The 26,530-nt window shown below is 39.4% G+C and overlaps 1 protein-coding gene across 1 annotated transcript; it reads left to right on the top strand.

The window, feature by feature from the left end:
- The first annotated feature begins 50 nt into the window (after positions 1-50).
- On the top strand, positions 51-25,987 carry adipor2 (adiponectin receptor 2). The gene is made up of 9 exons (XM_012851069.3): positions 51-185; positions 13,010-13,101; positions 13,680-13,977; positions 20,756-20,911; positions 21,737-21,908; positions 23,015-23,201; positions 23,289-23,476; positions 23,694-23,887; positions 23,998-25,987. The coding sequence occupies exons 3-9, from the start codon at positions 13,888-13,890 to the stop codon at positions 24,124-24,126; spliced, it is 1,116 nt and encodes a 371-aa protein (XP_012706523.1). The 5' UTR covers positions 51-185; positions 13,010-13,101; positions 13,680-13,887; the 3' UTR covers positions 24,127-25,987.
- Positions 25,988-26,530: the final 543 nt, after the last annotated feature.

Raw genomic sequence — 26,530 nt, 5'->3', positions numbered from 1 at the left:
GATACGTGGTGCTCATGCGAGGAGCGTCACGGCCTGAGCGCCTCCCCTCCTAGGTGAGTGTGCTCTGCGAGGACAGCTCGTTCAGTAACCGTTGAGGCTGGAGAGGAGCTGGGTGGCAGCTACAACTCTCTAACAACTCTTTACAGCACCCAGAGCACTGATTTCTCCTCGGACATTCGGAGCAGGTGACTATTACCAATCACATTTTTCACTTTTGATTATCGGTGCTGTTTTCCCTGTCCTGTTTTAGGCTGTTAAATATCACCCCGTACTTTCCTTAATGGAACGTTAGCGCCTCCCCGAATAGCAGCTTTGCTATCCAGCTAATTCTGTCTGTCAAAACAACAGGAGTTAGAAGCTGCTAGCCAGCGCCGAAAAGCACGGCTTTTCTTTGTCCTTGCGAGGCATTGTTTGCCATGTGAACATATTATTTAGCATGTTTAGAGACATGGAGCGAGATGGCGAAAGCTGTCAAGACAAACACAGTCCGTCTAAAATAGTTCTCTCGCTTTTCTCGGACGTGGCAGCTCTTGATAGCGGACTAGCCAGCTCGCTAGCTCGGTGTAAACAAACCATTGCCACAGTCTGCAGAGGGTCTGCGATTTGTCTGTCTTTTTTCTTCTTGGCTTTTTCTAGTATTTGGTGGGCTAGTTTTTTATTTTAGCGTAATGTTAGTCAGATAAAACGCAATTATGTTGATGTCGTGCGTTAAATAGGCAAAAGTTAGAGCTGTCAGTGGAAGGTAGACTGGCTGGAGTTTGGCTTTTCTTTGTCTGGCTCGCCAGTGTTCAGTTGATTCCTGGGGACTCTGAGCTCAGACTATTGATTTCCCTCCCTCGTTGTGATGTAATTTCTGTAAATCTCTTTAAATAGTATCTTTCTTTATACTCAAAGTTGAGTTGCTAAATGACTGACAAGTAGCTGCTGTTTTAGTTTTGCATTACAAGTTCTATTGTGTATTTCCATGTCTTATTCTAGTTCATTTAAGTCAGCAAAAATTGAACGGCAGACTACTTGGGGAACAGTTGTTGTTGATATAAATTATCACCGTTATTACTTTTCAATTTAAACCGATATCGCTAAGTATGTTAGGGTTGTCATCAAAGGTTCATCCAAAAGAGCAACAGAAGAGTTCACAAAAAAACCTGAGAATATACGCTTAGGTTAAAGATTATGATAGCTACAAAGTTCGAAAATGTGGTATTTTAAGTCCCTCAATCTTCGTTGCTGACAGTGAATTGCGTAATGTTACTTTTGGTCTTAACTGCAGTTGAGCGGTCTTGTCTATAGCCATGGATTGGTTAGATGATCTTGATTTTAAATAACACTAATGTCATGGTATTGGAATGAAAATAATGTAAAACAATAATGTAAGATACAATCTTATTGCTTAATTTAGAACGAAACGGCTGCTATGTATGCACCGTTTAACCTTTGCGATTGGTAAGTGACGATTGATGTGGCCCTGTTTACAAGACAACGATCCACTAAAAACTGCATTGCTCCGTTTTTGCTCACATCTATATCAGAGCTGTAAATTTTTTGCCAAAAATCAAAATTGCAATATATTTCAACCCTAACTGCGATTGCGATTTAATTTGGATTTTTTTTTTTTTTTTTTGCATTCATCGCAAGCAACAAAAATGACCTGTAAATAAAGATGTTTGTAAACAAGGACTGTTTAAGACAAGAAATGTAAGTGTTTTTATTTATCAGAATATTATTATGCAAGAGAATAGCTTGGTGAGGTCAACATCAATCCTTGTTGAACATGTAGTGCAACCACCAACTAATATGTATTAAACAGTTTGAGCGGTACTTGCTGCTATGGTGACATTCATGAAAGTTTCTGGTAAAAAAGTATGATTATAAAACTGCTGCAACTCTCTTCCCTTCCATGTGGAGGCAAACTCACTTCAAACAAATTACCGACACCTAAAGGACGCGTCTTATCTATTCATTGTTATATAGCCAAAAATTGCAGACCTCTGTTATTTGGAAATTGCGTTTTTTAAAATTTGCAATTATATTGCAAATGCGATTTATTGTTCAGCCCTAATCTATATGAAAAGGTTTATGACAAGTACGATCTCTGTGCAAATGGCACTGCTAAAAATGTTACGTTGTAATTATCCTGCACTGCCACTAGTAGGCGATATTATTTATTATTTTTTTATTTTTTAACTTATGCGTACACACACGCCCTGCTTAAAAAGGCGCACCCACTAAGCCATAATGTGTGAGCTCCTGCTTTCTCGTACAGGGAGGCGGTTTACATGAAAATGGAGATCTGGATGTTTTGAAAACATTAAACTCTGGAACCCGTTTTCAGATCATGCTGATATGGTGTTGAACAGTCGAAACGCAACAAAGCTTTTCCATCTTTGCTAATAAAACGTTGCCAGGTTAACCGGTTTTCTGTGACCTGAGAGAGACGGACTTGTCTGTCTTAAAGCATTCGGCTGACCTGCGAAGTCCCCAGCTGTATATTTTTCTTCCATACGTCCGGGGATAACTCAGGACACTGCAGCATTCTTTTTCGGCATCTCATTGAATTGACTTCAAAGTGCAGGTGGATTTAATATTTTTTTGCAGTTTTAATAGTAACTTGTTAAAACCGTGCTATCAATGGATACCAGTGACCTACTAAAACTACATCTTTATTAGCCAGTTTCATGGATAATTATAGTGCTTTTCAAATAAAGTCCAACCGTTTTTTAACGTGTTGAACTGCTATTGTAATGAGTCAGAAAATGACACCTGTTGTCCAGGGGCGTGTCTAAAAAAATTGGTTTCTTGGGGATGGCCAGGTAGGGGCACAGTTTATAGAAGGGTGACACACTGAAACTGTTGTGGACTATAATGGTTTTGTTCTATGATCTTTATGTTTTTCAATAAATGTAAAAAAAAATAAAAAATAAAAAAAAATTGCCGCCATAATGTCTCCTATTGAGAACCTTCAACCCTATCACAAACAAAAATCTGACTCAGTAGTTGTTTTTGTTTGTTGCACTAAATTATTCATTATTTTTTAGATGTTTTGTTGGGTTATGTTTTTGTTCCTGATAAGATTAAAAAGTAACGCATTCAGTTCTTTCACTTGGTGAGCTTATTGCTCAGAAAGTTGTCGGTTTACCAAAAAAATGCGTTAGCTTAGGCATTTGATGTCCTTTTTTTCCATGAAAGTCGATAATGGGGGCTAAAAAGGCGCTAGATTTAGTGACATAATTGGTAATTTGGTGACACTATTACAAACAGATTGACAGCTCTGGTTGGGGTGGCCAGGCGAGACGGCCAATCACATTCCAGGGGTAGCATGGCCACCCCCAGCCACCCCTGTGGCTACGCCCCTGCTGTTAACAAGAACATTCCCAAAAATAGCTTGTTATTCTGTTATCAGCATGCAGGGCTGACAAACCAGTCAGATGTTGTTTTGCAGCTACCAGTAGTGAAGTCAGTCACGACCGAGTATTTATCTCTGGTGTTACAGGTTAAGGCAGAAGTTTTTTTCTTGTTTTTTTCTTTTAGTCAGAGATTACAGATGATGATAATCTTATTTTTAGATCTCTGGTGTTTTGATCATGCTGTAAGGGGCGTACCGGCCAATTTTATATCAGTTTTCCTCAGGCATGAGGTCATTTTAAAAATATTTCATGGGCTGGGTAGTTGTGTTGGAGCCAAATATCAGCACTATAGAAGCCCATTTTAGCAATTTACCTATAGCAGAGCTCTATTAGAAACTGACGTTTAATGGTTGTTTTTCTCGATTACGTCCAACATTTACAAATTATGCTTTGTCAGACGGAAACTTAACACTTAACAGTGCAAAATCATCAGAGACTCTGCAAGTTATTTCCCAATAGGTTATTAAAAGGCTGTTTGCCCGAGATAGCATTCGCATGCTTCATTTTGAACTAACAAAAAAAAATCCCGTTGTGAAATTCAGAGCTGATTTTTACTGGATAATTTTCAGGGATGTTTCAGTGTCTTTCTCATTAATCTGACTATTGGTATTTCGCAAGATTCTGGCGAAAAATATGGGCTGAATAGCAAAAAAATGCAACTATTGCTTATGCTGATCTGTGCTCCACCCTGTAAGACATTGCTATTGAGCAAATGTCTTGTTTTTTTATGACAAAGTGCAGCTCTGTGGTGACGCTAATGTATAATGATGTCAGCGTTTGAAAGTGTGCCAGCCAGGAGAGCAGCTAAACATAGCTCACAGAATAGTAGATCTATCACTGTGAACTTTGTTGATCACGGGAGAGAATATCTGATCTTAATTTTTTTTTAAATACATCTCTTATGTCGTCCCACTTTATTTGCCAAACAATCGTCTTAAAACCTGGATCTGTTTCAGTGTGTTTGGTAAAAAAACAAACAAGCTTTTCAAAGCCAACCGCTTGTTCAGAAAAGCTGTACGTTAAACTTGCTACTGTGTTAATACGTATGTCCAGGACTCAACACTTGCATAAGCCGAGATAAATAAGCTTATCAAGACTTTAATACTTTATCCATGGGCAGAGTAATCATCTTAACCCATAAAACACCTTCAGAGGGTAAATGGTTCAATAGGATTGCTTTGAAGCAAAAACATTTAAACAGATTCATTTGTTTATTGTATTTGTCAAGATTGAATAAACAATGGATCCTAAATTAACCAGCTAGTATTTAAATTATTCACAGATTTATCTACATGGAATATTATTGATTAAAAACACATTGTTGATGGTGTATATTGATAGATGGTTGATTTCTAATCTGTCCGGCCTCTAACAATCTATTAGACCAAGGTTTTTGTATTTCAAAACATAATGTGAGCTAATTCATACACAAAAACTGCAAATTTCACACATTCCCCAGCCTTGAAGGGATGAGTAAATTCCATCATTTGGTGAGGTTTAGCTATTTTTTTTTTTTTTTTTAATAATGTGGGTTTATTCAGTTAGTTTCACTCTGCACACACAAAAGGCATATGTATTGTTAATAGCTCAATGTTGCTCTTTTTATCTTCTGAGACCACTCATTTTCATTTGACCCACTTTTGGATGACCACCTAGTGCTTTAAAGCCACTTCATTTGGTTGTTCACCAGCAGGACACCAACCTTGCTGCGGTCTGCAGCTCGGCGCTCGCTCTGTCAGTAGTGGTTTGGTTTCATGCACACTCGGGGCTCTGTTTTAAATTAGCTGTGAATAGTAATTTGGACTTTGTGGGCGTTCTGTGCCAACTACCTAGGGCGGTAGTTAAAGAGTACGGGTCTGCAGGATAATTTGGGTTTACAAAAATCAAATATGTGACATAAGAAGAGACTGTGTCAAGTCAACTCTGTTAATGACATAAAAGCAGTTTTCATTTAAACTATCAATGATCATTTAGCTTAGATACGATGTTGTGTTGGTTATCTTATAGCCAACAAAGATTGGTCATTGTTTACTTATTAAAAAATATTTCTTCATAAGGTACGACCACAACGCTCTGGGTTTTTATTGCTATTTTATTTAGTCATGATTAGAATACCTTATTAATCCCAGAGTGGATTTATGTTAATGGGATCTTTGTAAAATGTGCTGGTTTTGAATTGTTGAACATATAATATCTTTTTACCAGATTTTTGGAGTTTGTTGGAAATGCCTTCTGCCCTGAGAACAATTTTCCTTCTCTCAAAATGAAGACATATTCTACTTTTCTATCCTGTTGATAATAATAGAAAACATATCAACCATTACCATTAGTCCCTCACACCCATTCAATGGCTAAATTCTGATATTCCAAAGGATGAGAAATCATACGGTTGATTGAGTCATTGGCACCGGTTGAATACAAATTGTCCAACCTCCTTGGAACATTTCTCCACCCTCCAGCATGCCTATCAGATGTGTATTCCCGGTAATGGCTATGCTGTGTGTCGACTAAGGCAGAGAATGAGTGTGTTTTTTGTGTTTAAAGCTCGTCACACTGTCGCTCTTTGTTCAGCTCTCAATCATAAGACTCTTGGCAGCTGGACCAGAATGTCCCTGCTGTATCAGGACACCAGGGGAGACACCCTCTTTGCCCATATTCTCTTGATATTGGGTGTTTTTATGTAGACACCAGGTGGGCGGTGCTCTTCGATGTTATGTTAACCCCACCCATGTGAGCTCTGACTAGGGTTAAAGCCAAAACGAGCTGTTATTTGTGACAACCAAGCCTCAGCTGGAGCTTTGTGGAGACAGTCGTTGAAATGGGATTTTAGGTAATATTACAGTTTGGTTGGTGGGTTCTGCGTTCCCTATGTTTAAGGGCCTGTATTGAACAGTCAGACCATTCGTGTGGCGTCAAACAGCAGGTTTAGATCACTGCAGAGCTGCCCCACATTTAAAGGGAGGCCTGTCTAAAAAACCCCCAACCACAGGGACACACAGCATAAAGCGCAATGACCACAACCGGCAATTAAGCCTGCAAAGCATAAGTTACGCCTGATCCACAAACGGTTTTAAAGGGCTGTAGTTGGCAATGGGAAAGCCAATCAACTCAATGAATCTAAATTGTTTATCTTGAAGCAGCCGAACTTCTCGGAGGCCGATCTGAAAAAACGAAATGTACTTCTCAATGTTCATTGGAGGTTTACCAAAGTTAGTGAGGTATTGCACTGATGGGTCCCTGCATCGGTTAAAGAAGACTTTCACTAGTCAGTCTCAACACAAAAGCCAGAAATATTAGGAGCAAAGTGTGAGAGTTTAGATTGATAAGCTGACATGACAACAGAGTCGTAGCTCTGGGTTATCAACGTTGTTCAAAGGTTACGGTCCTAAACATGTTGTCACAAGTTTTATCTATTTATTGCTATGGACTCATGAGCAGGGAAGCTCCATGTCACTGTCAAAGGTCAAAGTGTTTTAACCCGTATCGGCTAGAGATGCGCCAGTCGATCGGCTAAAGATCAGAATCGGCCCATTTTAGCTTGATTAGCTCTAATCAATGATAAGGTGGACAAATACTGCAAAACATTTGATCATTTCTCCCCCTCTAAGTTTCAGTGCTTCAAACTGAGAACTGCCTACATTTCCTGTCCACCACCAAGCTGTACCTTGATGTGCTTTAAAAGGGAAAAAATTTTTTAAATGGAAATGTGGTAAAATATTCATGGATAAATATGATGTATAAATGGGGATAATCTTGCCAATCCTTAATTTTCGATTCGAATAACAAAAATGGCGTTAGTCATAATCTGAAATCAGATCGCTGCGTCTTTTGGCGTTGTGTGGTTACAGTAAGTATCTTCGTTGTCTTTCTTAGAAAAGCTCTGACACAACTGCAGCATAAAACTCAACACATACTTGTAATCGCGTTTCCCTGTTAAAGCCATCTGCAGGCCGGATGTTCTTGAGTCCAGGCTCTCTGCTGCTTTCTTCAAACTCTTCCTATCCCATTTCGAAGTATCCACTGCTCTCTTGCCATCTGAGGTGCTGCTGGAAAACACGTTAATGTTGGCATGAAAGGTTTTTGTTTTTTTACACCGAAACTCACTGTGGTCACAGAGATAAGCCTCTCTGATCATCGTATGTGCTAGACGTTATTATCGTTGGCCGCTGATCAGTTTACATGCGTTTATTTATCTACACATTTCCTTCACAAGCTCAGGGATGTTAGGTAAGCTCAGTTTTTGGCTTCAAATGACCTTCACGCTGTGTTTAAAAAAAAAAAAAAAAACTTGTTAGCCAAACATTTGAGTAAGCACAGGACAGGGAGATCCTTGGAAACTTGTGTGGATAGATTTGAGTTGTTAGGCCTGCATAACCTGTTAGTGTTGAAGGCTGTTACACTTGTGCGACTTGTATTGCAGGTCAGGGAAGAACAGGGCGTCAAGCTGGGGTAGGATTTTAAGCAAAGCGTGATGGAAAACATTAATGTCAGCAATCAGAGAACGAAAGGTGGCAGTGGTCTCACTGCAAAAACAGAACTAGAAATAAGTAAAACGTTCTTAAAATGAGCGTATTTGTCCTTGATTTGAGCAGGTAAATAAGTCTATTTGCCAATGGAATAAGATTTTTGCACTTAAAATAGGAACAATTTATCTCCATCATCTTATTTCAAGTGCAGGATGTCTAATTATCTATTTTAAGGGTTTAAAATACTCATTCCATTGGCAGATAATCCATTTTTACCTACTTAAATCAAGGATAAATACACTAACTTTAAGAACATTTTACCTATTTTTAGATCAATTTTTTCAGTGCTGAATTTTTACTATTCAATGTGGCCTTGTAACTTGTTTTGTGTCTATAATGTTACTAGTTTAAGGAGCTGTGACTAAGAAATAAAAAAGGCTGTGCATTTGCTGTGTGGGAGCGACATTCTGTGAAATATGTGTACGTATCTGGTGTTACAAATTTTGGTGAGTGTCTGTGTTGGAGGGAGAAAGGGATGACGTAGAAAGTGGCGAGCAGCAGGCCATGTCTGATGAAGTGACTCATACAGCGAGCACACAAAACTTCATGCTCGCACACTCACGAATAAAAGCAGCCCATACAGAAGAGCTCAAGTCCTGGATAAACTTAGAACATGTCAGACTTTTATTAAAATCCTTAAAGGTGCATAGTGTAAGTTTTGAAGTTAGATATTCTTTATTTTCTTTCCATTCATGTCCTTACAAGTATCCCAATATGTAAAATGAGTTATCCTCTATTTACCACAGTTGCCTCTATTGGCTGGATTTGTTTGTTCACCAGGCTACTTTGAATCTTCGCCGTAATCGACGCATTAGCCAGAGAACACGTGCTAACTTCAATATTTATAAGTTTCTTACCTCAGATGACATTACCTCTCTAAACAAAACACTCAGATGCTTTTCCTCTTCTTCCATGTGAGTTCACAACGTTGGTGTAATTTCAACTTGTCGCCAGAGGGGGCAGACGTCTGCAGGAATCCTGGAACTTGTGCTATGCTCCTTTAAATAAAAATGTAATAGGCGCGTTCACTGAAATGTTTTGTGCTCAGCTGGAAAGCAACACCTAGAACTGGACCGATAGCCATGTTTCTTTTGGCAGTATGTGAAAGTTTTATTTAACTAATACGTTTTTGAGCTGTGATCATAAGTTTGTGGCAGGTTTGAAGTAAGTTGATTGAAGAAATAGCTCCTTCTAGAACTTTCTTCCTCTAAATTATGCAATTATAACGATGAAGATATCTCTAGGATTGAATTGCCTAAAGTTTCTGTTCTGTCGTACCCGTTCTTCTCTTCTCAATTTCTATGAAATAGCTGCTTTATAATATTCCTTAGCTTATAATGAAATATTCAAATTCTGAAAGTGCTTTTTTTTACCCACACATGATGAAAAATCCTTCATAACTTAATGTGCAACATTTTTAACCAATGATCAGACCGTTGAGTAAAACGGGACAACTAAAGATAACTTTGCTGTTGACCTTAAAAACACTTTACAGTGGTAGAAAAACCTGTCTGTCTGGTAGGATAGAGCTGACGCTACAGTACCGCTGTGTCACAGCTTGACCTTTTCCCTACATTTACTTCCTACCTAGTGAGAGTAAAGAAAACAGTGCATACTGACCTACATGTTGGCGTGTCATTGTGGGACACCTGCATATTCATGCAGGCCTCAAGCACAGTTAAAGCTGTAGACATGTTGCAAAACTGCCTCCGTGTTACAGTTTTCTCCTTTTTTTTTCTTTTTATACCCAAGCAAATATTTGACCTACTTCTGTTCACTGAACTTCCTCTTTTTTTTTATATTTCACATTAGCTTACTAAAACATTTTTCACATGACTCTGGGTGCTTTCCGTTTGCTGTAATTAGTATTTTTAGATAAATGACAGCTGCAGTCCACGGTGGAAATGATCAGAGATTCTAATTGTTGCCTGATGCTCTCAATCTGAAATCACACCTTGATGTCTTGAGCCAAAAATATATTTTTTGACCAGTTTTCTTATGTCCGTATGTCATTTCCCTTTTTTTTCTCCATCACCCTCTCTGCACCACTTGTTTAGAGGAAATAAATACAAATAAAAAGTTATTAGTGTGGATCCATTTATCCAGTTTCCAGCAGGTCTTTTTTTTTTTGTGACGTTACAGAGCTGGATGTAGAGATTTGTTTGTAGACTTTATGCTACTCTACACCAGTAAATGGCGTTGCATTTCTTAGTTGCAGTCCCAGCTGCTCTGCTGCTATATATGACTTGTGAGAGTAACTTGCAAGCATGTTTGTGTATTTATGTTTTGGCCGGGGGGCTTCTTTTCAATTTATCAAGATTTTTTTTTTCAGAATGAAAAGAAATCTAGTTTTGATGATTGTTTTCAAACTGCCCCCCCTCTTTTTTTTTTTTTTTCAAGAGTGGAGCTCTTGTCTCTTCCTTTAACTCTGGATAGCAGCACAAAGCTTTGAAGTTGTTGCGTCGGACAGAAAACGAGCAGCAACACGCAGAGCAGATGATTTGGGACGCTACACTAAAAATAGACTGAAAGAACAAAGTTACAGACATTTTCCACACACATACCTGACAAAATCACAAACCCTGTTTTCTTTGTATTAATAAAAGCTAACCTTTGGCAAAGCCATCGATATCGATTAAACTTCTGGTTTAAGTTTATTTGGCTATTTCAGGACTGTAAAACTTTGTTAGAATAGCTTTCACCCCGTTACCTTAACCCCTGTTCTCGGTTTTGTAGACATTAAACTTGGGGTAAAAGTCATTGATGTAACAATTTCCATTAATAATGTCTAAAATAGATCTTTATGGTGATGGATCCCACTAGATTTGTGATTTGTCTATTATATTGTAGCTTACAAATGCCTTTAATCTATCAGTTGTATGAATTATTTATGAGTTCATCTGGTTTTTATATTTGACTCGTGTAGACGTTACGATGCTAGGACATTCGTTGTCCTTGATGCACAAACCGGATTGTTTCTAATGACCAAAAGTGTCGGAGCTCGTGGAAAGTAGCGGCACAAAATTCGAACGGTGAAGAAAACACGCATTAATCATAACCGGCATCATCATTACAATATTGAACCAGCATTGAGATTTAGGGAATGCACTTTTAGAGTTCATTTTAAAATGCTGCTGAAAGCATTCAGTAGGAAATGTTGACGCTGGAGAAAACTTAAAAAGCAGTAGAAGCAGAGAATTTAGCCAGCAGGTCTGTAACCTGGTCTCTTTAAGCGGCTAATGTTTCTTTACTTTGGGTTGATTTTTGTTTTCCTGTGGATAACTGAGGGCCTCTGAGCGAGGGCGATGGTATTTTTGAGCCCTCATCACTCCCCATTAAGTGGCGCAAACAGAAACAGCAGAATGAGACGGAGAGCGTTTTCTGAGGCCTTATTGGAGAAATGAAACCGATTCTTAAGCTGGCAGTGAAAAAGTACCGGTTGCTGGTCTGGGAGCTGGCGTGATCATAGTTACCCAGCATGACTCACTGCGCATCCTGTTGTGGACAGACGCAACGTGTCGGCTGCTCTCTGTGCTAAACCATCTTGGGAGTCGGCTCAGATTCTTGGAAGTCCGCCCCGGCTGCTTTGTGTTCTTTTCATGTCTTGTGTTTCTTCAAATTAGCCTTTTTGTCTCCATACGGGGTCGACCGGTATGCACTGTACTGTTTGTGTTGCCACCGTGCGCGAGTCTTTGATTCCTCGGCCGACCAAACGACAAATAAGGAAAAACATGGTTTCATAGCATCAGATTTTCTACACAAAGGGAGATATTTTTGTGTGTGAGCAACCATTTTCTGAGTAAAGTTAACAAGCTCAGTGGTAACTAGACTTTTTTCCTCATGCAGACCTTATAACAGTTTTTTTGTGTGTGTGTCTGTGTGTGTATTTTTATTTATTTTTTGTCAAAAGGACTATTTGCGCTCGCTGGGCAACCAGAACACGAAACTATCCCCCTGGGAGTTGAACTACAGCTACACAAATACACATCAAAAGTAGCTGTGAAAGCAAACTTTTCATCATGACAGGAAATGAGGCGGCAGTTACCAAAGAGGGGGAAAAAAAAGCTGCAGTATTTACGATAAACAGCCAAAGATCCATTAGACATCCATGCTTGACTTCAATAGGTCAGCTTGTCTATCGGAGCTCATCTCAAATCATATTTCCATAGAATAACACCTGAATGTTAATTTCAGCTGTAAATCATGTTAGTGGTATTTATAACTCTCTTATTCCTGCATTTAGTTCTCCTTCAGTACGTGAGGAAATAACTCTCTTGTTTACCTGAGGGGTTGTTTTTCCCCGCTGAGTACACGAGGCCTGATGTAGGTGTTGTTGGGCAGGGTGAGAGTTTAACCTGCTCACCTTTGGGGACATTTTTTACATGGATTTGGCCTCGCTGGAGCACAGTGATGGAGGAGAGGGATGATAAGGCAACCACATCATGGCGTTTTCAAAAGGTCAAAGCTTTGGTCTTCATTTGTGAAGCGTGCAAATGTAAACATGCACCTTCTACTGTTTTACACCTTTAGGGCTTTTACTGTTATACAGTAGAGCCTTTTCCAATCTGTAAAAAGATGGGTTAGAAATTACCTGTGGCTTCACATTTGCTGTTACTTATTTAACTGTGTGAAGTCTGTTTATAAGAGGAAAACTACCCTGCAAAACAATTTTCCATCAGGGAATACTTCTACTGCCTGTATGTGAATGCCTTGTTGCTCCTTGACTCCTCTGGTTACAGAGCAGCTCACCATGACGGCACGCTAGCAGCTTCTAATTGTCTTCAAAATGCTGTTTAAATGCAGCATTTAGAGTCTTAATACTGATGACATAGTAGATGAATTAAGCCAAGACAATAAGAGATCTTTTTTTGGGGCATATCTGACCTATATTTATTCTGTATCTCTGATATTTAAAGGTTTGTGACTAGTTAAAATGGTGGAGTGTTTTATTCTGGGTGGTTTGTTTTAATAAACTTGCGTGCTTATTTTATCCATCTTAACATTTTTAAGTACTTTTTTGTTCTGTTATGCTTGTGAGAATAAACGGAGACTGATGTCAGTTCTTCTTCTTTGTCCCAGTTTCCATCTGAAGTGCCGTTCCTCTCCAGCTCAGACCCATAAAGTCGTGCCTGAGGTCATCTTCAAGTTCAGAGACTCCAACTGGAACTCAGGTATTCAATATTCATACCTTTTGAACCTTTTTGCACATTTTATCACACTACAAGTGCAAGCTTAAGTCTTTATTATAGTTGGTGTAAAGCTAATAATGTCTGGTTTTGAAAGGTTTTCATACAGAAATGTGAAAAAAGCGGTTTCTATTTGTATTTAGCCCCCTTCATTTTGATTGTGCTAAGTAAAATCCTGGAAATCTGCAGAATTATGATATAAGCCATGTAGGGGACAGCAGACATCTGTCGTCACTGCACATCCCATTGATTGCCCCATCCCTGCGCTAAAACACGGTGGTGGCAGCATCATGCAGAAGCAAAGTTTACACACTGACTGAGGTTATTATTTTTGCGAAGAACGAGCAAAGCTGCTAAACCTAAACCCTAAAAAGATTTGCAGCTGAACCACAGTGACAGGTGGCTCTGTAAAGAGCTGTATTTTCCTTCTAGTTCACGTCAATGCACCATTTTGTGTTAGTCTGTCACATTAAATCCGAATAAAGTACACTGCATGTTGGCTTTTGACGTGACAATAGGAATTTTATTTTTAACTTCTTCTCAAATTTCTTTAATCATTTCAGATTTGGCCACAGTTGGTGTCTGCAGCCCTCGAGTTTTCTGTCCAGCTCCAGCTGAGATCATTTGGTTTATTTTTTTCCGTTGAGGACAGTCCAGCCTTTCAAGCTGGACGAAGGAGAGACGAGCAGGGCCGAGGGCCCGGCCTTCGTGCTCCGACACAGAAACTCTAACCTGGTAGAAAATGGCACAAACCCCTCGCCTGCAAGTCCCATGAGTCCACGGGAGAAAGGAGGCACAGCCACCACCTCAGGCTCTTCGACCGGTCACCTCAGCGCCGCAGAGTGCCCCTCACACTGTGGGGTAAGTGCTGGACGCACACAGGAGCACGCTGTCAGGGCTTTGTTCCCAGCCGTGTGAGTTTACTGGGTCACACTGTAAAACAAAACCTAAACTCACATCCTAACCTTAATAATGCAAAAGGAGTCATTGAGAAGGGTAGAGCATGATGCTGACCTGTTTGGCTCTTTGATAACCAAATGTTACATCATTACATTTTTTCACTAAAGGCCAAAAAGAGAACTAGAAGCATTGTGGACTACATTAAATACATTTACAGAGCAGGCAGCAATGAGCATATTAGCTCTTCAAAAACATGGGCTGTTGATTTTCTACTTTTTTTACTCTTATAGTGAATTTTTATTCTTAAGAGCAGTTTTCAAAGTGATTACTTTAAATTGACTTTTAAAGCAGATTTGGCCTCCTTTTAGGTACTATTAATGCTATAGTTGTTTTCCATGCGTTGGGGATAATCTTTCAGCCGCTTGAAGCTTAAAGAGCTGCAGCAGAGTTCAGATAACGGCGCTTTATCGTTTCTCTAGAGCAAAGCCTAAACTTTGAATTCATGCGCGCTTTATGGAAATATGTTTTAAAACAAAAGTGCAGAAGACGTGACCTAAAGTTGAAGAGGACAGATTTGATTTCTGAAGTCATGTTGAGGAACGAGAGCTCAAGGCTTTTCTTTACCGACGTCAACTTTTTTATTTTTATTTTTTTTGTATTTTTATGAATCGATCAGGTTGGCTTTGAAAAAATAAAAAAATTCTATGCTATTTAAAGTGGCTGGTGCTGGTTCGGCCTGTTGGGAAGATGCTTCCTGTGCATGTAGGATTCATTGGTCTTCATTAAAGTGGCCTAATAAACAAATTCAACCAATAATTCCTCTCGAAGGAAGTCTGGTACAAGGATAGTTCAAAGTACAAAGGAATGTGACCTAAAGAAACCCAGGAGGACAGAAATCCCAGGGAAATCAGTCTACTTTTGAGAAAAACAAAGGAAGGAAATTGACTGTAGACATTATTTCAGAGTAGTGTTGCTGCTGGAAGATAATGGATTCTTGTATAGTCGCTTTTACAAGCAGCTTCGCGGAATTAGATTTTGCGTGCTTTTGGTCACGAGCCTCTTTTGTCCAAGGTTTTCAACATCCACCACCTCCGCTTATTGATAACCGCAGCACTTCCAAGGCTGCGCAGGCTGTAGGATGACTCACACAGGGCTGTAGTAATTAGGGCTGCTTTATTATGGAGCTGGCTCTGGCCCATATCCAAAGTCGGGTCCTTTCTAAGTCTGAAGTGATGTGTTGTTGTTGTTCAGTGTGCTCTTGATTTGTTATCTATAAAGAAATCTGTTGCTACGTCTATAAACAGATGCCTAACTGGGAAGAGAACAAATGTCTTAAGAGGAGTCTCTGATATCATCCTGAAGGCAGACTATTGAGCCGGTTTAAATAAATGTAGCAGACACACTCCCTCTGAGGCAACACTTGGGTTTGTTTTTAGACGCTGTGTGTACACGGTCAAAGCTGCCGTTCTGTTGTTCAGCTTTAAAGGCAGACGCCAGAGAGCCGTTGAGCTGAAACACGATGTTTTGTTTTTTTGCTGTGCGTCTATTGTCTGTCTGCCTGTGTGTGTGTGTGTCTGTGTGTGTGAGGGTTCGTCCTTTTTACCTGCTGTAACTCAACACTGAACCTGAGAAGGCATTAGAAGCCTGCCGGCTCAGTCACAAAGAGGCCGGGTGTCCGACCCCACCGCAGGGCATCGTTTCAGTCTTTTATCGGAGGAATGTCGGAGGAGTGTACTTGTGGCGAAGCTTTAAGGCTGGCATCCCACATCCTGTTTACTATCACGTTTGATCTGCTACGCTTCTATCCTTTGCTGCGCTCATTTACTTGAAACTTGGTATATTTTATCACACAGATATCACCTACTTTTCATGCATCTTTTCATAAGCAATGTTAGTAGCTTACATTAAAGTGCACAGTTAGAAAATTGATTTTCAAGCACTAATTAGTGGGCCATTGTATCTTTTTTTTCATGATAATCACAATCTTTGCTGTACAGGTAAAGATTAGAACAGAGATCCCTACCTGAATTTTCTACTAAAAACGTCTGTGTCTGTTAAAATCTAGCTAAAGGTACTTTGGTTTCGATAAATAAAAGTAAACAAAAATAACACTGGATGTAGTTTCTTACAATAACATTTTATGATGCAACACATGGAAACAGAGTTGTGTAGTTGCGTAATCGCAATCTAACGTCTGCAGTTAATTTTTTTGAAAGACGGAGAAAAAAACACTTTAAAGTGGCCGATTTAAACACTCTGACTTAGAAGTGTTAGAGAAAGTCTGTCTCTTTGTTGCTGTGCTAATGCAGTTTCTGTTCTGACCCACCTGGACAGAACAGGAAGCACAGTGGCCTTCTGTTTGTCTTCAGAACATGCTGTCTGAGGGTCATGCTGTCTTTTCTAAAATCCCAAGACGGCTGTGAACATGTGTGAGTCACATGCTGAATCTCCCCGCCCCGCCCAGAGGTTAATGCGTGCAGGGGTGAGCGCTTCCCTCCTTGGCACGATATACCCTCAGACCATCCAGAGCGTCAGCTGTGTTCCTGTCAGCCTGCTGCTGCTTCCCAGATCCTGCCTTCAGTTCCATAAACTCTGTTTTATCAAATGTTTTTTTTTTTTTTTTTCCCTTCCCTTGCAAAATTCTGCTGATTCATTACTGAACTTCAAGTTGAGGATACCTAATAATGCATGTGAATGACGGGCGTGTTTGGGGGGGGAGAAAAAAAGCTATTAATCAGATGAAATTGACCAGAAAGAACAACATAGAGTTAATGAGTCTGAGGGGAGCTGGATATATGTTCTTTGTGTCAGAGGAGAAGTCTGGTCTTGTGGGACTTAAAAGAAAAACATCCTGATTTACTTCTAAGTAGAAAAGGGATATCAAGGAGTTATTTCTTCCAATCTCTGTTTCTCAATTAAGACGGAGTGTATGTGCCAAATGTTTCTACACAAATACAAATCTGTCCTAATTTAGTATTTTATTAATTCAAAATACTGTCAAAAAGTTCCTGAGTTTAAAAAAAAATTGGTGAAAATGATTTAGAGTAAATATCTGATCTGACAAGTTTAGCATTTTGGATTCATTTTTAGTATTAGACCAACAGCCACCATAAAAATAAAAAAATAAAAAGCACATTTAGGCTGAGTAACAAGCAGAATTGGATCACTGATAAACCTTTAGATCAGCGTAGAGTTATACGTATGTAAACTTTCTCGTCCTGTGACGTTTTGTCTGCTTCCCTCCGTGGAAAGGTAGACAAATAAAACAAATCAAGCAGTCTAATGATGGCGCTGCAAGGTTTGGCTTAGGGTGTGGCTGCCTTTCACTGATAAGTCTGTTTACCTTCTTTATCGGACATACTGTGAGCATCTGTGTATGCACACCCTAGATATATATATTTATGACTTGGCAAAAGTTTGTGGTATTACTGGGATAAAAAATAAATGCAAAAAGGGAGATGAGTTAGCTCTGCAGGGTTTCTTAGCAGGTATTTTGTGACGATAAACAAGCAACTCAGTGTTGACCTTAAAATGATTGACCTGTAAACTTGGCTTACCAGCAACAAAGTGACATCTTTGGGTCATCGACTCTCCTTAGCATCCATTAGATCAAGAAAACCTCTTTTCTATCCTACCATCTCAAACGTTCGCGTGTAAAGTTTACTAAACCGTCTTCAGTCTTTAACTGGAACTATGTGCTTTGGTCGGATGAGACAACATGGAGCCACAGACTGGGTCAGGTGGGGGGGGGGGGGAATATGAAAATATGTTGAAATCACCATATACCCACTGTTGATATTTTTTCTCTTTTTCCAGGAAATGATAACAGAACTACTTTATTTTGTGAAGCTAGAAACTGGATGTGCAGCTGACTTTCTATGCAAATAACGTTGTATAAACACAGCACTGATGAAAAGTCTCACTGTAACATAATCTTTATAGGAGTGTGCTGTCTGGGGATTAAATCCAGGTGGGTGGAGCGTCGAGAAAGCAGCTCGAGCAAGGGTGGCGTTATTCCAAACGGCATTACTTAAGTAAAAGTTAACTGAATCAGATGTCAGTGGTGTGTCGAGAGGGTAGTAAAAAAAAAAGTTTAGACAATCCAACATGAAAAACAAAATAGTTTTGTATGTGTATACGCTACCAGTCAAAAGTTTGCACTCTTCTACATTGCAGATACATAGTGAGGACATCAAAACTATGACTCAAAAGCATATATAGTTCTGTATCAAATACAAAATCGTTAAGTAAGTCAAAACATCTTGTATATTTTAGCTTTTTCTAAATACACCCTGAATTACTGTCTTGTGTCTCCCCTATGTGGTCTTTGAAACTCTAGATTTATAAAGAAGATTCCCTGTTTACCCTCAGATTTATGTTAGAGTTCAGTCCTATCCTGGCACATTTCAGCCGACTGATATAAGTCATCCTGTATGGTTAAGCTCTGCCCAACACACTCACAAACTTAATGTTGGCAGATGCAAGAACTCACAAACCACAGGGACGGAAATGTGCATTTGAGCAGACAGGAACTGTGCTATTCCTGTGGATTTAGTTGGTCTAAATATGAATTAGTTGCACATTAAGCTGCGTTCTGCTTCTGCTCTGTCTCATTGGTTCTTCTGTTATTACTCCAGAGAGTAATAACAGAAGAAGGTGCATTATTTTCTTTTAAACTTTATTCAGTGTGCACAGGGAGGTTTGGATGATTTCAGCAATTAAAAACAAAAAATCTTGTTTCCAGCAGCAGCCCTTATCGCCGTTTTCCACACGATTCCACAGGGAGCATCGTCGTTTCAATGTGTGCATTTACTTCTGCTGGGTCAGAGTTTGTTAGGCTGTTTGTTTGGATGCCAGTTATGATTAATGACCGCAGATTTATCACTCACTCGCCAGCCCCTGGCTCCCCAGCTGTGTCTGGAGTTGTTAGACTAAATTTACACTGTCAATCCTGTTAATAGATGACAGCTTTAAGCAAACAGACTGCATCTATTTTATTTAAAAAAAGAATAATAATTTGTGTTGTTTGATTATTCAATGTATTTTGGATTATTGCTAGAATAACATTTTAACTCTTAGCGTACACAAGCCAGCGATTGACTAAGGATATACAGTAGTTTTACTTTTAGAGTTAAAATTAAAAGATACTCTGCAAAAAATCTTATATACATTACTAGAGTAAGTTTTAAATATCCATTGAGTCTAGACCAGCAATCAACAGGGTTCATAATTTTGACTTTCCAAATAAAATGTACACATGCTCTTCAAAATAAAAGCCTAAAAATGTCATAAATTAGATTAATGTAAACTGGGTTACTAATGCGGTACCGCGCACGTGACGTCACCGTCTCAAGAGCAACGCCCCTTTTGCCGCTTAGGTAGGGCATACAGGAGAGAAAGCACGGATAACCCAGCTATTACAAGCGCAACAGAACCAGCGATATGACCGACTTTACAGCCGTTAAACTTTACCAAGACAATGTCCCAGGCGCACGGATTACTGGCCGAACTGTCGAAGAACACACCAACCTTCAGCTCAAACGATGGCTTGAGGTTCGAGGGCTTAAAAAAACTAGAAAACTGGCCGAGTTGATGAACGGTAAGCTTTGTTTTTTTTTCCTGCGCGGCGATCATGGCAGTGTCGGCCGTTTTTTTTTTTTTTGTTGTTGTTTGCAATCACCGTCCAGGAATGGGTATATGTTTAATGTTTGTCTCATTTGAAATGTTTTTGAGTAAGCTATCCTGGTAGCAGGCTATCATGTTAGCGCCTGCTACCATGATAGCCTATATGCTATCATGGTAGCAGGCGCTACTTTATTAACATGTCGGCCACCAAAATACTCTTACCTTGACTTGATGTCGCTGGAATTGGGTCAGGATGTTCTTCGGTTGTGCCCTTTCCTCCGACAAAATGCTTGCTACATATGTACTTGAATTTGGTAACTTTTTCCGGGTTGAACTGTTGTGTAGGCCGACCGCCCCGGTCCCAGCGCACACATTTCTCCTTGGCAGTCTTGAAGAAAACATCCTTCATATGCGGTCGATCAGCGTACCTCGAGTCGCTGTTGCACGTTCCATAGCAACGATGTTTAAAAACCATGGTCTTAGATTTGGAAAAAGCAGTCGTTTACCGAGTAAAACCAAGGCTAACGCACGTCTCTTTTAAAGCAAAGCAGCGGCGGGTTTCAAAAGTTTGCCCCACTGCGTACCACGTGATGTGACGTCATTGTGACGTTGTGTTTCTAAAAATAGCTCGCGCGCGGTACCGCATTAAGGCGTGTAAACTGTGACTCTGTCAGACCTCTCTCATAAACGTTTCAAAATAAATGTTTCAGTCTTTCATAGGCTGATCATTTCAAAACTAGATGCCGTAGCTTTGATGGACTTAAACCAGGCACTGAAACTGATTCTGGTAGGCTTTTAAAAAGCTAATGTTCAGATTTCAAAATAAAAGCCTCTGTCATAACATGAGGCAAAGATAGGATCCAAATTGCTTATTTGACTAAACCAGTGATGAAAGATATTTCAAAATAAAGCTCATATATTATCTTCAAAATAAAAGGGCTCAATACTTTATACGTTAGATTATTGCATACAAGTTCAATCAACATCATACCTCACACAACTTCTCTTGTTATTTTGAAGGTTGTCATATCTCACTAAATTCAGACTCCTTGCAAGAAAACGTATGTAAAGTCTAAATTCAATGTTGTAACATAGTTTGTCTGCCTGGTTTCAGTCTGACCCAGAGAGCCATGAAAAGGACGGAGCAGGAAGAGAGGGAGAGGAGGATCAGAACGAGGACGAGAGAAGCAACGACGAAGGCTTCATGGGAATGACTCCGTTGCTGCAGGCCCACCACGCCATGGAAAGGATGGAAGAGTTTGTGCACAAGGTAAGAAGCCTTTGAACCCAGAATCTTTCCCTCAATCCTCCTGCCTGACGTTACGGTTCAACTGTTTACTTGTATTTCTCACTATAACTCCACCCAGGAGTTTATTATACAGAAATAAAAAAGCAGCACAGTAAAAGAAGCCAATAAAACCATAAAAGCCATAAATGAAATGTGATAGTCGTGTGCCCTAAAGTAAACTTCATGTTGGTTTTCCAAGTTGTAAATGCCCGCTCGTACAGAGCAGCTTTGGATGTGGGCCAATATGGAAAATGTATAAACCTAATAAGGCCTGCAAATGACAGATGTTTGTTTTTAATCATAGTCATGGTATTAATTGGCTTTATATCAGCTTCCTCGGTCTCGTCCACTCAATTAGAGGTACTTTAATAAATGCATATTCTGTGTCTCTACATGTAAATGCAATCTGTACCAAAATACATTTGTTTTTTTTTTATTGTGACATCAGATTGAGGCCAAGGTTTGATGTAGGCCAAAAATACTCTGTAGTAAACAGCGCTGCTTATGGTTCTCTTTCACTGATTACTTTTGTCTAAGTTGTTACTCGAGTCCCGATTTGTGGAGTGCACATTGAGATTAAATTGCTCCCAGATGGACCCTATTTACTAATCTGGCGACTTTTGAAGGCAGCTAGTTACACTGGAAATTATTTAGCAAAAATGGTGCAGAATATAAATGTATGCCACACCTTTCAGATGTTTATTTATAACCATTTTTGTTTATTTAAAAGCTATTTTTTCCAGGTGCATTTACTGAGCCTTGAGGCCAAAACTGACTGAGGTCTTTTTCTGTTTGTTTACCAAACAGATGTGGGAGGGCCGGTGGCGTGTCATCCCTCACGACGTGCTCCCGGATTGGCTGAAAGACAACGACTTCCTGCTTCACGGCCACAGACCACCGATGCCTTCATTTCGCGCCTGCTTTAGGAGCATCTTTAGAATCCACACAGAGACGGGGAACATTTGGACACATCTGCTAGGTGCGTGGGTCAAGCTGTAATCCTTACCTCAATCCATGACCCTAACATAAACCTCGTGCTTGTTTCCGGAAAATGCATTAAAGGACAAAGCTCTTACAGGACATAAAGCACATCGAGGACTGAAATAGAAACTTTTCTCATTTTATCCTTTAATCCTTATATTTAGCCAGACTGTTCTCTAATCTGTTAGCTAACAGAGTTCTTGTTATAAAATGGTGAAAAAGCAATCTTAGTACCTTGCATAAGAAGTGTTGAGAGTATGTCAGATTATATGCCTAGGACATAGTTATTTGAACATTTAGTAAACTAACTGTTCTTTTTAGTTCACCTTTCAGCTGACTTGTTGGTTTAATGCTGACGTTGCAAACCAATTTTTTTTAAACAATTTTTGAGCTCTCTTCTCCCACCTAGTGGTGTGGTTGTGCACATCAGACCAGTCCTGGAGAGCTGCTATCCTTCAACTCTAAACATTCCAGGATAGTTGCTCTCCAGGACTGGACATTTGTGTGCATAAATTCTCTGTATTTAGTGTCAACATTTCAGCTGCATCTCAATATATTAGAAATCTTTGAAAAGTACATTTATTTCAGCAATTCAGTTCAAAACCTTAGACGTATATATTACATAAATTCATCCCATGCAACAAAAATGTCATCTTATTGCTTACATAATCATGGGAGAAGAATGCCGACTTGACATTTCCCAGCAGACGGTTATTGACCTGCAATGGTGGAAGGAAAAACTGGTAGAAACAAAAGGCCCCTCCCAAGAGCTGCTACACACAGACGTATAAAGAGTTAGGGAATGCTACTTTAGGATTTTCTGTGTCAAGCCACTCCTGATGCAAAGATTTACATCATTCTGTGATGATTTCACCTTTTCAATTCAGTTACAGAAATAAGTTACTGTTTTTATGATATGCAAGGTTTATATAAGAAATACACAATCGGATGCAATTAATTTAATAAAAAGTTAGTTTAAAACTAGTTTATTACTGCCACAAATAAAGTAAACGCAGAAGACGCGTTTCTGAATGTTCCCCTCATTGTTTTCCTACTGGCTGCGGTTCTTCCTGACGCTTTGTAACTTTCTCCCTTTTCCTGCAGGCTGTTTGTTCTTCCTCTGCCTCGGCCTCATGTACATGTTCAGACCCAACATGTCCTTTGTGGCCCCAGTCCAAGAGAAAGTAGTAATTGGGATGTTTTTCCTCGGAGCCATCCTGTGTCTCTCCTTCTCCTGGCTCTTCCACACGGTCTACTGTCACTCAGAGGGCGTGTCCCGAATCTTTTCCAAGTAAGAGACACAACTGCTGGAGGTTTTGGAGCAGTGGAAGTAAAAGAAGTAAAAGACTGCTAATATCTGAATGTGTGTTCTGTTTAGGTTGGACTACAGTGGAATAGCCTTCCTGATCATGGGCTCCTTCGTCCCCTGGTTGTACTACTCTTTCTACTGCTCCCCCCAGCCCTGCTTCATCTACCTGATAGTTGTGTGTGTACTGGGTCTGGCTGCCATCACAGTTTCCCAGTGTGACTTTTTTTCTACTCCACAGTACAGAGCAGTCAGAGCAGGTATGTTTTACACTTAAAATGTTTTACTTTTGCTCCTGATGGGTGTCTATTAGCTAGCAGTTTACCCTGTAAAGGTTTAATCAGATTGAGATATGTGTTTGCTAGCTCTGCAGTTTAGTTTAATCATATTCCCCGTTGCAAAGTTTTTAATATTGTGAATTTTGTGGCCTAATATGTCATTATGCAATGTAATTTTATTTCTCTTTTCTGTGCTTAGGAGTGTTTGTGGGTTTGGGTCTGAGCGGCGTGGTTCCCACCCTTCACTTTGTCATCAGCGAGGGTCTGATCAAAGCCACCACCATCGGTCAGATAGGCTGGCTGGTGCTCATGGCAACCCTCTACATCACTGGCGCCTGTTTGTACGCTGCTCGCATCCCAGAGAGGTTCTTCCCTGGCAAATGTGACATCTGGGTGAGTGTCTTACAAACACATGATAAGCATTAGGTTATTGTTAGCATTTCAGCATGTTTCCCTACTTTGTTACACAGAAGTCTTACTCTGTCTCTCGCTCTCTGTCGCAGTTCCACTCCCATCAGCTGTTCCACATCCTGGTGGTCGCCGGGGCTTTCGTCCACTTTCACGGCGTCTCCAACCTGCAGGAGTTTCGGTACACAGCAGGAGGCGGCTGCAGTGAAGATGGCTCTCTTTAACACACGCAGACACACTGACTAACTTATCCAGCGACGGTATACAAGACGGCACTGACTCAAATAAAATGCACAGAACCCCACTTGCTCTTCAGTCAGAACCGTACACAGATCTCACCTCTGCTACCGAAGACCACACCGGCTTGCCCTGCTGTGGGTATGATTACCTCCAGGGGGCGCTATTAATCTAATAGACAAAAAGGGTCTGCTCCTATTTTGTTATGGATGGATCCACACCAACCACTTCTGGTTCTGTTTCTTTGGTTCAAACACCTCTTTCTGTGGCAGCCTGTTCTATTATGCAGGTTTGGGGACTTTTTTTTTTTTTTTTTTTGGTTTGGTTTGGGAGGGGACGGGAAGTTCAAAACTCCTCTCTGTGTTTGCATTGGTTATCTAATTGGATTGATGAACCGGTTTCAACATTTTGGGTGGTGTATTTTTTTCTCCATTGGTGAATGCTGTTTCCCAGGTCACTTTCTAATGAGGAAAAAAACTGAAAACAATTGAGTGAGAAATGCCTTCAGAGTTCCTTTTTTTGTTGTTTAGCTTTGTAAGTGAAGATAAATGCGGCGAAAGGTTCATAGTCTCTTTTAATTAAAAAAAAAATGTAAATAAGATTTCTAAACATTGTTATAGATTTGTATGAAATTTATTTTAAAAAAATACAAAAAACATGTTATAAAATATGAATAAATCATTTAGAGGAAAATTGAAGGGGAGTGGGGTTCAGCCGTACGGTGACGGTGGGGGAAAAAAGGTATGCCGGTGGTGGGATTTCTTTCTCGCAGCTATAGTTTCTAAGTAGTGGAGATTTGCAGTAAAACCGGCAAAATATTGGCTGATATGCAGTGGATACTGGGTCACGTCTCATAGACGAGAAGACCATTGGATTTCAGTTTGAGCCTCGAGTACTGATCCAAAATCTTGAATCAGAAATAGAAGCATAACAACAAAAGACATCCTAATATTTAAATGTAGCGGCTTTAATTTGTTCTTATGTTGTTAAATCGTCTATATAAAAGTAAAGCGTATTTCTGCTCCACCCATATACATTTATTTTTTTCTATCCCCCCAAATGATTTATTAAAACAGCCTACCCAAAATATTTTTATAAACAATGCCTATCATATCTCTTTTATTTTTAATAATTGTGATCAAAGTGCAGTCCTCTTAAATACAAATGCATTTTATTTTATTCCTCAGCTTGTCTTGCTCTCAACAAATATGATGAGGATAAGTTTCTTTTGAGATTTTTTTTTTCATTTAGATTTTTTTTTTGTGTTTTATGTATCCACAATGCTATTATGGCTACAATAGAGGCTTTAATTTCACTTTAATTCTTTATGAAATCCTATTAAGGTAAAGTCACTTAAAAAAACAATTATGTTCAAGCGGACATTATCCTTTGAAAAGTTTCTGCTTCTTTAAGGGCTTATGGTTAGTCTCAGGTGCTGAGACTAGACTTTGTGATCGATAAAAGGGGAACTTTTTGAATTCAAGTTTTCAGGTAATACCAAATTCTTACATCTTCATAATAAGACTATCTATTCTGGTCTTTTTCTCTGAAGTATGTCTCTGCAGTTGTTTGAAATTTAGGTTGGCGAGTTCTTAATCAGCAAGTTGAATGATCTGCTTTCTCTTCTTTGCTTTATATATTTTGTGACAGAAGAAAAAGATCTCGCTTTGTTCCACTGGTTTCCTTCTCTCGTTTTCTATTTGTTTTATCTATCTTATATTAATTTATTTCTCTTGCAGAGAGCATATTGTCTGTTGAAGCACATATTCCATTCTGATGGGAGTGTTTGATTTGCAATAGACCTTTATATCTGCTTTATTGTTCTAATAAAAAGGTTTTTTGAACTCCTTTTGTCTAACTAGTTGTTACTTTATGGGTAAAATTATGGAGCTTGATAAATGTATCTTCCAGGTCTGGATAGGTGTGGAGAAAAAAAGTCTGGAAAACAATATTTTGTTGATGTTCTGTGCCATTTCCTTAATGTTCTCTCTGTCCATCTGTTGTTTTGTCTATTCATTCATTTGGCCATCCATCCATTAATACATCTATCTATCCATCTGTCCATCTTCTCATCATTCCATGTGTCTGTGTGACCATCTATCCATTCTGTTCTATCACACGCCCTTCTGTACAGGAATCCAGTAATCCATCTATTGATCATCCATCTATTTGTCCTTCCATTTATACATCTATTTATCTGTTTAACCACACATCTATCCATCCTTCTGTCTGGCGATTCCTTTATCAGTCAGACTTAAAAAGTGAACTGATTTCAAAATTACTTTTTTCTTTTGGACTGATTTAATTATGTCAGTCAAGTGAAAAACTACACCAGGCAGCATTTCTTTTAAGGGTTTTTGTTGTGAATTAAAGGATTAAATTTATCAGCCT

This window comes from Fundulus heteroclitus, chromosome 17, assembly GCF_011125445.2.
Source record: "Fundulus heteroclitus isolate FHET01 chromosome 17, MU-UCD_Fhet_4.1, whole genome shotgun sequence".
In the NCBI taxonomy this organism is placed as follows: domain Eukaryota; kingdom Metazoa; phylum Chordata; class Actinopteri; order Cyprinodontiformes; family Fundulidae; genus Fundulus; species Fundulus heteroclitus.
Note: the sequence above shows the minus strand (reverse complement) of the source record. Positions and strands in the feature narration are given on the sequence as shown.

Coding starts and splice junctions, on each gene's coding strand:
- adipor2 (XM_012851069.3), top strand. CDS start 13,888: ATGAGTCCACGGGAGAAAGGAGGCACAGCCACCACCTCAGGCTCTTCG. Junction 23,477..23,693: donor GTACAGAGCAGTCAGAGCAG/GTATGTTTTACA, acceptor TTCTGTGCTTAG/GAGTGTTTGTGGGTTTGGGT. Junction 23,888..23,997: donor CTGGCAAATGTGACATCTGG/GTGAGTGTCTTA, acceptor TCTCTGTCGCAG/TTCCACTCCCATCAGCTGTT.